This window comes from Scomber japonicus, chromosome 11 (genome assembly GCF_027409825.1).
Source record: "Scomber japonicus isolate fScoJap1 chromosome 11, fScoJap1.pri, whole genome shotgun sequence".
Classification (NCBI taxonomy): Eukaryota; Metazoa; Chordata; class Actinopteri; order Scombriformes; family Scombridae; genus Scomber; species Scomber japonicus.
The window spans coordinates 10,437,761-10,450,648 of NC_070588.1; the positions used below are offsets into that span (position 1 = coordinate 10,437,761).

Genomic DNA, 12,888 nt, shown 5'->3' on the forward strand with positions numbered 1-12,888 from the left:
ATCCCATCAGGAGAATTCCCCTAAACATCCAGCTGTTTGCAGGCTGTCCGTCTGCCTCCTCACTTTAAAACATATGGTATGAAGGACTCTGCAGGAAAACATTTATACAAAGTTTTTTGTATCACAGTAATATAATATGTAAAATTAAAAATATATTGCATGCCTAATCTTGTATGTATTAAGTATGCATCTATATATCATTTAGGTATTAAAGCCAGAAGCATGTCATTTCTCTCATGCAAGAAAAATTGCTTTCTAGATTTGTAATAATCAAAACGACAATTTACTTGTATGTCCTTGCTTTCTTTTTGCTGTTCTTGTTGTTGTAATGTCTTTCTAAATCCATGGGATGTCACCAAAGATCACCAAATCTCTGAAGTAATGTGATTCTCCCTCCCTCCCCTCTGTGAAATGATAAGCATGTTCATCTTTCATTAGAACCAAGTTAATATCATGATGATCCTTCACTATAACACTATGTTCTTTAAGTGGCAGTTCTTGTTTCCATCAAACCTAAAATGGTGGCACATCATTTAGAGGAAGGAACACCATTATAATATGCTTTATTTTCTCTCTAGAACTCACTTTAGGATCCAGACTTCCTGGTGTGCTGCTTTGGCTTCGTAGGAGATGGGATTGTACATTGTACAGTTCCTTTGCACTCCCACTGAGGGTTGAATATCCACGGGGAGGCTGGGACTCCTCCTTCCTTTCCCAGCCTGCCGAGTGGTGGGAACCGGGTACTGGGCAGCCCAAAATGGTATGCTATTTTTACCACTCTGGGCTCAATCTGAGGGCTGCTCCCTGGAGACCTGTTGCCGGCAGCGCTCCCCAAGCCGCGGAATTTAACCCAGGACAGCTCTCCCCAGATGTGATGGAAAACATCTGGCCAGCTGCTTGACTCTGCAAGGCCTGCCTGCCCAGCCCCAATGCAACTAAGCCCCATAAGACTCCCAACCAACCCCCCTGTTGATAAATAGCAACCAAGGCCCTCTCAGGAATGTGAGATTTAATAATATTTTGTACTATTATGTGGTTGATTTAGATTGTTGCTTGTACACTGTAGGTTACACAAAAACACTGTTCAAGAGGCTCTGTACTCGAAAAATGCCCTTTAGCACTGCACATCTGTAATTCAGCATCAATTTAGAATGTGTGAATGAGTAACATGAGTATTTGTGGAATAAAAATAGCATAATAACAAAATAACAACGCAAATAATGTCACAATATCCCACATCATCATTTATTTATTACTGATCTTTATTTAATTTAAAAAAGATTACTTGTAAATGTTACATTGAGTTCTATTGAAACATTTCCATGTTCTGTCTCAGCACAGGTTTACATTAGGCACACAAGAATGCAGACATCATTTTGCAGTTCTAGCCATTGTTCAAATACAAAACACAGTAGGGAGGAGAGAGGAGGAAGATGTCACCCTTAGCGAAACTGCATTTGAACTGTGCAGAGCTGAGGAACAAATACGTCAAAACTGGCAATAAAACTCAGTCGTTCCCGTGCAAGGGACAGAAACAGCTGATTTCTCAAATCCCTATGTCGTATGTGACATTGAAAAATACAAAAAAACGTCGGATTGCAAAACACGACTAGACCAAGTGTTATTCCCTCAGAAAAAAATCACTAGGTGACTTAGAAATCGGTACAAACTACCAGTACAACCAAATAAAGATTATAGTCAACATACCTGAAAATATAACTCACTGTTGTTTCTTTGATAATCAAATTTGGCTTGTGTGTAAATATATACTTAGTGTACTCCAAAGGTGGAAAAAGCTGTTAACTGCTCAATTTTTTTCTGATACATTAAAAATATCTATGGTCATGTGCTTAATATTTGGTCTTTCCCCCCCCATGAAAAATAAACATTAGGTCAGAGTGGGTCAAGCACTACAATAGCCCAAGCTGCAGTGGCAAAAAAAACAGCTACTTTCATAAACACAGCATTTAAAGTTAGGATACTAAAGAAACCCTTTGTCCATGCCAGGGCTACAGCCTAAAGCCTATGTACAGCTTGTGAGGGCGACTGCTATTGGATGTCACTACTATTTAGCCCGGGAATAGCATAATGAAGAGGAGAAAAAAAAAAACATTATTTATTGCACGCAAAAGAAATATCAATGTCAAGGGTTTCACTTTGCACCAGAGAAACTAAAAGCTTTAAAATGGGGTGAGGACATTACAGAAGGTTTGGGTACCTTTGCGTATTGTGGTCGGTTATACTTCCACTGGAATGTCTGCACTGCCTTTGTCAGTATCCTTAATCAAGTCCCACACAATGAAAGAGGACCTTCTTTGATTCATACATGACATTCAACGTATTACCGTCTCGGATTGTGATTACGATAACTCTTCGTAGATTAAATAAAGCTTGGAAATGGTCTACAAACTGTACTGAGCTGTGCTAATGGGGAAAATGGAAATTGATCACATGCAGTGCTGTCAAGGTTGACAAGAATCTGCCACTACAGGTTGATATGCCCCCCCCACCCCTTTTCAAAGAGTTTTGTTGGCAAACATATTGTCAATAACAGTAACTGAACAGGGTCCATCACCTATATGGATTATCTATGTCCGTATTTGTACACCGACACGTGACAAGTCATGGGACCTGTTCAATTGGCACATAGGAATTGCGGATACAAAAAAAGTGGTTTTACAATAATCTAGCAAATTACATTTGACTTCTCAACTGCCCGCTGTGCGTTCTTTTTTTGTCAGAAAAAAAAAATATAGAAAATAATACAACATACAATCAGATTCATTTTCAGGTCATCATCTTTTGGTTACACCGAGGTGAAAACAAGTGCAGTATATTAAGCTCTTCAGAGACACTAATTCTGATTCTGACAAGCCAAGACCAAAAAGTTCCCCGTCCATCTCGCATTTTAAGACAGAGCTCCTTAAAAATGGATGAGTCGAGGCCAGTTGAGTCTGGAGCTTGTCACAAGGTTCTTACAATAACATTATCTCCAAAGACTAAATCAACATACAGGCAGAACAATCATTATCAACATCACCATTGGTATACAGAAATCTCTTGTGCCCCAGAGATCCTTTTTTTTTCTCCATCCATCTTCAACTCTTTACCCCAGTTTTACAAAACACCAGTAAAAGATTTCACCAAATTTCTGTGGCATATGCAACCCAGATAAGGGCTTTCTTTGCCAAAAAAAAGGTGGCACGTGATTACAGCTATAGTGGTGCCATGGCAACTCTGATAAGAAGAGACTGAAGAAAAACAAACAAAAAAAACCTCAACAAAAAACAATAAGCTCAAATAACTGCACTGTCATTTTTGGGCCCATTGTGGGCACTGGGGTAATGGTTCTTGAGACCAGAGTTTTCGGAGTGGGTGGTGGTTCGGTGTTTATTCAGTCTGAGCACTCAAGAACAGCACTGGAGAATTGTTGAGGGGGGGAAGCACTATGCTGTTGCGGGCACCGACACCTCCAGCAGGCGGTTGTTCTTGCGCTTGCAGGACACGTTGTTTCCGTTCTTGGGGACTCCCTGGATGAATTTGACGCACACTTTGTCCTGCTTGAACTGCACCAGAAACCTGTCACACAAGAAACGTCATTAAGCACAATCCAAGTGGTTTATTATATCTTTCAAGACGAAAAATGGATGAAACTCTGGATGGTCTCTTACTCGTCTGAGATGTCGACATTGAGCCGCTCCCTGTCTGCAGCGGTGGAGCCGATGTGGTGGAGTTTGGTGATGATCTCAATCAGATGCTCACTGCTGAGTAGGAAGTCCCCTTTGACGGCCGAGGCTGAACCCTACAGGGAAATAAAAGAAGCTTGCATCAAAATCTTTGCATGCATGCAGTCACAAATGTCACAAACAGGTAAAAAACTACAGACTGACTTCCATTGTTAAGATATATATGCCCAGAATGTTATCTAGTGTCACTTTTCACTTTAGTATAGATATTTAAATCTACTGAGGCACATGCACAACTAACCATTTAACAACATTAGTGTCAAGGCAGACTTTAAGGGAATAGTTTGATATTTTGGGATATTCACTTTTAGATGAGAAGATTGATAGACTCTTGCAATACCACTCCTATGCTTAATGCAGATTACACAAGCAGATAAGTATTAATTAGTGAGCTTTAGAGGTGTTGGGGGGGGGGGGGGTGTTTATTTAACTTTGGACACAGCCGGACTAGCTGTTTAAGTCTTTACGCTAAGCTCAGCTAATCATTTCCTCTGGCCCCACATTTTTGCACAGAGAGTGGTATAGATCTTCCCATCTAGCTCCAGGCAAAAAAGGGAATAAGTGTATTACCCAAATTGTCAGACTATTCCTTTAAGTCTATTTGAATCAACACTCCATTACGACTATAAATCACAACAGGTCTCCCTCACCTCTTTCAGTTTGAGAGCAAAGAAGCCATCGCTCTGTGTGCTGACAGACACGCTAGTGAGGTCCGGCAGAGGGACGCTGGCTTTCACCTGGCCTGTCTTCTGGTCGGCGAGGACGACGCTGTTCTTAGTCAGCAGGAAGATCCGAGCTGTACCCTGCAAACGAGAGCAGATGCTGTTTATCCAGTCTGTTAAATTGCCTCACCTTAACATCAGGGCCAAGGCAGATGTAGAGGCTGAAAGTGGGGTTTTTTTCTAGGGCAGGGGTAAGTATAAAAAAGTAATAGACCTATCCCAAAATGTCTGCTATCTGCTGAGGCAAAAATAATGTCAAGCTGTTAGGATGTCAAAAGAATATCAGATTGTTGTACACCTGGGTGAAATACACATCAAAACAACTTAATAGTTTTCTGCTGAACAAGGTTTGTGCCGGAAAAACTGCAGCGAGACTCTTAACAGCAGGTCACAATGTAATCACAGCACATATTTTCTGACAGTTCACTGCATGGAAAGTGAATACTACGGTGTCGGCGATCTTTCTTACCTTGCCGTTGGCCCTGTTAATCTTGTTGACCACGTCAGCAAGCAGAACCTTTTCCTCCACAGCGCTGTTGAGTTTCTGGTACTTGGGGTTCTTGCTGATCTCAAGGTAGTCTCCTTTGAAGGGCTGGCTCACGCTGAGATAAAACACAGAGAAGTGAGTCATTTCCCCCGCACATATTACGCTAACAAACCTATACGCGAAATAAACATCACTCGGCTCCGGTGAATTTCCGGGTACCTGCTTGGGTAGAGAGCCTTTTTATCCTTGAAGATCTCGCTCGCCTCCAGCTTCTCTTCATACACTGCCTTCCTCTCTGCTGTGAAAGAGCCCCTGTATTTCTTGCACTGAAAACACAAATGAAAAGTTCACATACAGGGATACTTGTTAATATGATTTGCATGCATGTCTGGTCATTTCTGTTGTATTCCATGGATCTTGTGATGCATAGCTCATCAAATTGTGTGTATGTATTTGATCAATTATTGATGGAATCACTGCTGGTAGACATTCATGATTTATCTACTTTTGTGAGATTCTGGTACAACTACTGCATGTTGTTGTTTCATATCCTGAGTTTAATGATATGAAAAATCTATGAGTGAAATCATTTTACTACACATCCGTCTACCAGGTAAAGACAATATTCACTTTGACTGTATGAATCAGGAAATGACAGGTTATTTGTGACCGACCCTCCAGAGATGGAAGATTCTCCGGAGCTCTTTGTGGACTCCATCCAGGAAGAGGTAAGGCCTGGAAGGCCAGTTCTTGTCGATGGGTGACATGGAGGGCAAGCTGCTCTTCAGGCCCAGGAAATATTTTTGCATCTAAAAAAACGGACACAAGGAAAGAATCTTGATAAAACAACAACAACAAAAACATAATTTCTTCACACATCTGTCACTGTTTTCAGTATTTACACTATTCAGTTAACCTTTCAAGCAAATATTCAAGTTCCACTTACAATCCTCTGGATGGTGAAGTCATAGATCTTTCTGCCTGCATTCGCTCTGAAGAATTTTCTGTATTCTCTGCGAACCTGTTAGAGCAAATGAGTGAAAATAAACTGTCAAACTCTTATCGTCATCTGTCATTTTGATGTGAAGCGGGAAAGAAAAGGAATACACTGATATGCACAAACAGCACACTAGAACAACAGACATGTGGTTAGTCACAAACATCGAACACCTGGAACAGACGGACTTAGCTCCAAGCTGCAGAAAGTAATTACAATTACAACCAATGCTCCAAATTAATTACTGAAAACTCAATGATGGTTATGCCACATGACCTTCATGCGGACTTTAATTGCACAAAGTGAGTTGTGAACAGGTGCACTGTGCATTGTGAAGTGCAGGATGGTCAATTAAAATGATGAAAAGATTAACACTGCAACAAATGCCCAGGCAGACACGAGACACAATCACCAACGAGTCAGACACACATACTTTATACACCAGAAATAACAGGTGAAACAAACACTGTTGGATAGAAAAAAACGTGATGCTTTGAATGAGGTTAGTTGCACAGATAAACGGGACAGAGTAAGACATTAAGAAAAGGACAGATGAGAGAGAGACAGCCTCTGCCATGTCAGTCAGGGTGTTGGTTTAAAACTGTAGCTTTAAAAAAACAAAAAAGGGGAAAAAGCATCTGTTCCTAAAAATAAGTCATTTTATCTAAACTATAGAATTACAGGAGGATGTTTAGACTTACAGAAACTGTTTGACTGTATTACATTTGTATCCTCTAGTCAGAGTTTTCTAATGATAACTGTTTAAGAGTATCCAGGACTTTATTATATAATATTTCAAAGCTTTCAGCACTGAGAGGTGGAAGGAGTCTCAAAACCTCTGCAAACAAAGCTAAAACTACCACCTGGATAGACTGAAAATGGTCTTTTGATGTAGGAGATTATAGTTATTGCACTAATTATATTTCTCTGAGCCACATGGGTGGTGCAGGGTAAATGTTCAAGGACTACAAGTCCTGTGAGTCCCACAAGAACAACAAATGAAAGCAAGGGAATTAGGCTTTCCATATAGAAGCAAAAGTAGGGGAGATAATGTAGAAAGAAGACTTTACTCTGAGTTAAATAATGTAAATCTAAATATGTCCCTGCTATTATAAAGCTTTGTAAAAGTGTAGTTCAGTGTTGATTATAGACACTTTTTTTCACTGTGTTGATGGTGGGAATATTTAGCTGGCAGGTTTCAACAAAAGTTGACGTAACAGATCTACTGATAAACACGTGTAATAACTTGTTTTGCGATGTCTTTAGCCTCTGGGATGTTTGTGTTGAAAGCTGCACACAGTTGGAAACAATGTCATAATGAATTAAGCGTGATCGCTGCACTAGGCAGAGACTGGCTTCCTGAAATGAGTACATAGATGGTTGTGGGTTGTGGAGGATGAGGAGGGTCAGGGGTGTTGAGTAGGTGGTAGACTTGGTGATGGCTTCGCTGTGGGGCTGGTAGGTACCTTGAGTCCCTGCCAGTAGGCCCAAATCACAGCGACAGCGTGCTTACGCCTGGCTTCTTCCTTCAGCCTCCTCAGCTCCCTGCGAGCCTGTTCAGGGGGTGGGCGGGAGGAGACAAGGAGCGGGAGAAAATTAAGCAGGAGAAGGTGAGAGAAAGAAGAGGGAGACATTCTTTTGCCTGAGGTGAGCAAACATCAACCACACACACACACACACACACACACACACACAAACAAACACACACACATGCACACAAGGCCCGTATGGCCATCAAGAGACTGTATAAGTACAGCTCTTCTACTCCAGCCTCCAGCAACGAATATGACACTGTGAGTCACATGAGCATTTATCAGGGGAGCCTCTGTAAGGGAAACAGACTTGGAGCGTTTTAGTGGAACTTCGAGTGAAACGGGAGAAGAGCAAAAGTCACAACTCAGGCAGCACAGGTCACTTCAAAGGATCCAAACAGTTCCATCTAAAAAAAAGTACCGACAGTACAAACAGTACTGCAAGGTGAGGAGAAAACATGCATTAACTACACGAGGAGGAGGAGGAGGAGGTGGTCGTGCTGGGAGAGCAGGCAGCATGCAGTGCTGAGGCATGGACCTTGGATGAAGAAGCTGAAAACATACTCAAAACATAACCTGGAAGAGACCCGTATGATATGTGTGTGTGATTGTATCTTCAATTAAATGAACTAGTCCTTACATTACCAAGATTACAATACCATCTGGCACGCACACACACACACACACACACACACACACGCACACACCTGCAACAACAACTGTTTTAGTTCTATTAGTAAGACTCAATCCAGCGGTCGGTATGTGAAAGGGTCCTTGCAGCATAAACGTAATGTTTAGAATGGGGTGTGCAGATTGATGGATATGTTTTTCGGAGGGGATGAGGGAGGGAATAGGGAGTAGGGGGATCGATGGAGGCGGCAAGTCACGGCAAGTCAAGTCAACAGGCTTCCCAAATACCTTGGTGCCCTGCCAGCCGGCCCAAATGACCGATACGGCATGTTTATTCCTCGCCTCCTCCTTCAGTTGACGCAGCTCCGTCCGAGCCTGATGAAAAGCGGTGGCAGTTGTGGAGGAGGTTAATTTCAATGAAAATCAAAAGTTAATTGTCCCCGGGTGAGGTATTGTGTAGGTGTGAATAAACGTTATGATGAAACACTGACGAAAGACAACAAAAGACGTCAAGAGATGGGACACGGTGTTTTTTTTTGACAGCATGCGAGTTGAATGGTGCTCATGTTTTCTGCTTCTGCATATATACGGTCATGTGTTTGAGGGGACATTAATTCATTGGCTGGACAAGCTGAATTAATATTACATTATCTAGAGCTTGTTGCCCTATAAAAAAAAGTAAAAAAAACTTGCTAAGAGCAAAGTTCTCATAGGACACAGCACAATCTTCAACGCTATCTTTAATTAGACAGATTTGAGAGTTATCAGCAGGACATGAGACCTTGAAATTATTTATTATCGACAACAACAAAGGATATCTGAAATGATAATGTGAGTGCTGATAGAATAATGGTATGTTAATACATGCAGACTACAAGGCAAAGTGGCTGTGATTACACACACACACGCTTGAGCCACCATACTGTCATTATCCATGCTTATTCCTAAGAGCTTCTCTGTGTTCTGTTGGCGATTTATATCAGTTTACTGAGAGATAAAAAATATTGTGGCTACTTTTAAAGATCATTTTGGTTGCATATGCCTATGACTGAAAAACAAACTAAACAACATCTACAGGTCAGTCTGGAAACTTTCAAGACAATCCTATATGTACAGTAACGGCTACAAAACAGAAAACAGAACAAATGACAATCAGGCACAATGTTCAGGCTAGTGGATAACAGAAGGGCCGGGATTGGGGTTAATTCAGTGGGGCTGCTACTCTATTAGGCACTCTCAGTGAAATGGGATGGGATACGGCGAACAGGGATGACAAGACAGCTGGGACAGCGACACACTACAGCTGGGTTGAAATACCTTGGTTCCCTGCCAGTATGCCCAAATTACTGTCACAGCGTGTTTATTCCGCGCTTCTTGTTTTAGACGTCTCAGCTCCATCCGAGCCTGGTGGGTTGTGGTGGGCGTTAGGTAAGACAGGTTTGTGAGAAAGAAAAAGAATCGAGAAAGGAAAGCGAAAAAAAGGAGTGGAGGGGTAAAAAAAAATAAATAAAGAGAGAAGTGGCAGTTGTGTGATCACCAAAAGAGGCAGAATTTAAAAAAGGGATACAGCAGATATAAACACCAAGCATAGATTTTTAGAAAGGAACATAGTTTTTATATTAAAGTTGGGCCATTAGCAGGAGCATTGCATGAGTTGAAGATTTATTTAGGAATGTGTTAAGCCTTCAAGGGCGCTCTTTTTTTTTTTTGCAACGTGAATAAAAAGCCTATGTATCAAAGCCGGGCTAAAGCTCTGTCGAGGTAAGCTTCTCACTCTGTGATATCCTATACTGTAATGCATCAGTACCTGGGTGCCGTGCCAGTAGGCTGCGATGGTGGTCGCTGCCTCTTCGCATCTCTTCTGATATTTCAGCTCTCTCAGGAGTTTGCGTGCCTGGAAGAAATAATAACAAGCAAGCAGACATTTTTAAATGTTTCTGTCATGATTTATGCACAGCTTCTTAAAACATGTATATTTTAAACAATAAGAATACAAAGCGAGATGCGCACCTGCCATCCTCTGGTGTAGGACTGCACCACAGTGGTGGCACTCTTGATCTTCTGGTATTTCTTTTGTTGCTGCGAGATGAAAAAAGGGAGTAGATAAAATATTTAACGACACTTAATGCATCTTGCTTTACTTAATATTTGATCAATTATTTGTCTTTCCGGTTCTTGCTGGTTGTGGAATTTTTTATTTAACTCCTCAAGAGACTCACTGCATATCGGCGGTACCACGCTGCCACCACAATCTGACTCTTTTTAAGCAGCAAGAAATGGCTGCGGCACTTCCAGCCACGGTAGATCTTCTGAATGAGCGTGGCCAAATCTTGTAGGCACTGCCTCCTCCTCTCCTCCAAGAAGAAGAGCTGCAGAGAAGAGGACAGAGAAAATAAGACAACGCCCTTACACACAGTGTAGAGAGGTATCAAAACCTAATTCTCTTCGGGAAAGTCTTTTTAACATCTACAATACCATGTTGGGGTTATCAGAGCAAATATTGATTCAGTGATAAAGAACAAAGTTTCTCTTTCGGCAGGGTGAAAAATTAACCATTTACTGCTCGGGCTTACAGTAAGACAATAAAAAAAAATGACCCCTGAACTCATCTTCATCATTTATTATCCTGCTATTATCCTGTCTCATGCAAGTGGTTGATATGCAGGCACAGATTCTTGGGTCGCTTCATATTGCTGCTTGTTTACACATTACCCTGAATTTACACAGTTGTGTCTAATCAAACATAAGATGCCACATTCGTTTAAGCTAGGTCTCATTGTGCTTTGTTTTCTGACAAAAAACTTGATAATAATTAAACAAGAGGTGTGGCTACATTGAATTAACAGCCAAAAGAAATATGGTCTGAGAATATGGCTTCAAATCTAGTCTATTTAATGCTTTTGCAGCTGGCAGATATATTAAAGGCAGATAAGTTGATCAGACAGAGAAAGCAATTAGAGGGGGGAAAAAAAATTCTCCCACTATGAGATCATGTTATTCCAAGCTTTGTTTGGTCTTCTGCAGGGTGGGGAGAAGGTCCACACAAATGCTGCAGGCTTGAACAGTTGAGGAGCCTACAAGCGCTGAGTAAAGACGCTCATTTCCCATGTTAGATGGGATGGATAAGTGAAACCATGTGTTTTCAGAGTGGTGGTTGCATGCTAATTGCTGAACTGGGGGCTCGATGTACAGCCCACCCTGCTTCACAAACATCTTACTGTGAGAAAACGGGGCCGTTGAGAACACTGGATTCAACCTTTAAACATTTAATCACAGCTTGATCTACCAGAATACACACAGATGCACAACTGGGGAACATAACATTAAGGATACAAACTTTATTTGTGTTTTAATGTGAGTTTTCTACCGTTCTTGGGTTCCTGATGAAGATCTTGGAGCGACCATAGGAGAACTCTTCACCTGAGACCTGGAGGTCGGTCATCAGTACCTCTACTCCTTCTCTGTGGGAAGCCAGAGGAATCAAAAAGGTCATCTAAAAACATCTTAAACATTTCAAGGTTCAAGGTGGTCATTAAAAAACACACAAGCACAACTGTATAGAAGCAGTGATAAGAATTTGGAAACCAACTGGGCGCAAAATGAAGGAGAGAACAGATTAGGACAGCATGGATTACAAAGAGTTTAGCAAATGCACTAAGAATGATTAAAGAAGAAAGCAAACTATGGAGAGAAATGTGGGAGGAGGGCATAAGGAAACCACACAAAGCAGTGACGGATGACTGAACAGCACAAGATAGTAATCAGTGCTTTTACCAGCACTGTGGATGAAACCTGAAAGTCTGGCTGATATGGAACGGAGGAGACAGATAAGGATGAAATGTCTCAACATGCTGTGGTTCAGGGGGAATTGTCAATGATGAATAAGTGGGATGTGACAAAAACTGCTGCTAGTTTCTTAGAGGAGGCTAAGAGGACTTTCATGTGTTGTGTGCATATAATTAAACATGTGCATGTGATAATGAAGTTATATTTGTAAAAGGCAAACATGGATTATTAAAACTAAAAGATAAACAAGTTATTCTGTTGGGGAAATTAGTTTTAGATTCACCTGAACACTCTGTGTTTGTCCAGGGAAAGTCATCTGAGCTGTTTTCCAGTAACAACCTGCTTCACATTCACACGCTCCCCACAATCCCACCTGGGAGCTGACCGCTCCAGCTACAACCTATTAGCACTGGTCACAGTCGGTCTATTGGGAGTTCAGTGCCTTAGTTTAAAAACACCTGGGAGTGTGTCTCAGCTTTCAGTGTCACAATTTTCTCACCAAAAACCTTGGTAGGATTTGTTTTGGCAACTTTTCAATGACAAGCCCCCCCTCCGCTCTGCTTGCCTCCTAACTTAACTGCTTCAGAGTAAATATAACCATTACCTGGCAGGCCCTCTCCAATGGGGCCAGGTCTTCTTGCAGAGCATTTTGTAGCGCTCCAGGCAGGGCTCATAGGCCTGGCGGAAGGCGTAACCTGCCCTCCTCACACGGACGTTCTCCATCAGGCCCAGGTAACGCAACTGATGGCAGACCAGAGACTCGGTGAAGATGTGGGATGCCTTCTTGTCATTGGGTTTGATGCACCTGAGCAATGACATGAGATGGTTAGACTGTTGTCATGATCTGATAACATCCTTGTATTTAACAATCAGATATGGGCCAGCTATTGTTTTTTCCAGTTTATCTTGAATCTTGAAGCAGAAGCACTTTAAAGACTTATTATGTCACAGTGTGGTTGCTGATGTCGATAACAATACTAGCATGAAA

The 12,888-nt window shown here is 41.6% G+C and overlaps 1 protein-coding gene across 3 annotated transcripts in view; it reads right to left on the minus strand.

The window, feature by feature from the left end:
- Positions 1 to 1,223: 1,223 nt before the first annotated feature.
- myo1b (myosin IB) overlaps positions 1,224 to 12,888 on the minus strand; it is a 61,637-nt gene continuing 49,972 nt past the window's right edge. Inside the window, exons 18-32 of one of the 3 annotated variants that reach the window (XM_053327993.1) lie at positions 12,505 to 12,705; positions 11,482 to 11,575; positions 10,334 to 10,483; positions 10,125 to 10,193; positions 9,922 to 10,008; positions 9,432 to 9,518; positions 8,403 to 8,489; positions 7,419 to 7,505; positions 5,902 to 5,976; positions 5,630 to 5,764; positions 5,175 to 5,281; positions 4,938 to 5,070; positions 4,397 to 4,549; positions 3,672 to 3,802; positions 1,224 to 3,579 (exon numbers count right to left, since the gene is read on the minus strand). In XM_053327993.1, the coding sequence (XP_053183968.1) occupies positions 3,447 to 3,579; positions 3,672 to 3,802; positions 4,397 to 4,549; positions 4,938 to 5,070; positions 5,175 to 5,281; positions 5,630 to 5,764; positions 5,902 to 5,976; positions 7,419 to 7,505; positions 8,403 to 8,489; positions 9,432 to 9,518; positions 9,922 to 10,008; positions 10,125 to 10,193; positions 10,334 to 10,483; positions 11,482 to 11,575; positions 12,505 to 12,705 (1,729 nt within the window). In that variant the 3' untranslated portion in view covers positions 1,224 to 3,446. The remainder of the gene's footprint in view (positions 3,580 to 3,671; positions 3,803 to 4,396; positions 4,550 to 4,937; positions 5,071 to 5,174; positions 5,282 to 5,629; positions 5,765 to 5,901; positions 5,977 to 7,418; positions 7,506 to 8,402; positions 8,490 to 9,431; positions 9,519 to 9,921; positions 10,009 to 10,124; positions 10,194 to 10,333; positions 10,484 to 11,481; positions 11,576 to 12,504; positions 12,706 to 12,888) is intronic. The other 2 variants (XM_053327991.1, XM_053327992.1) reach the window with 2 other exon arrangements.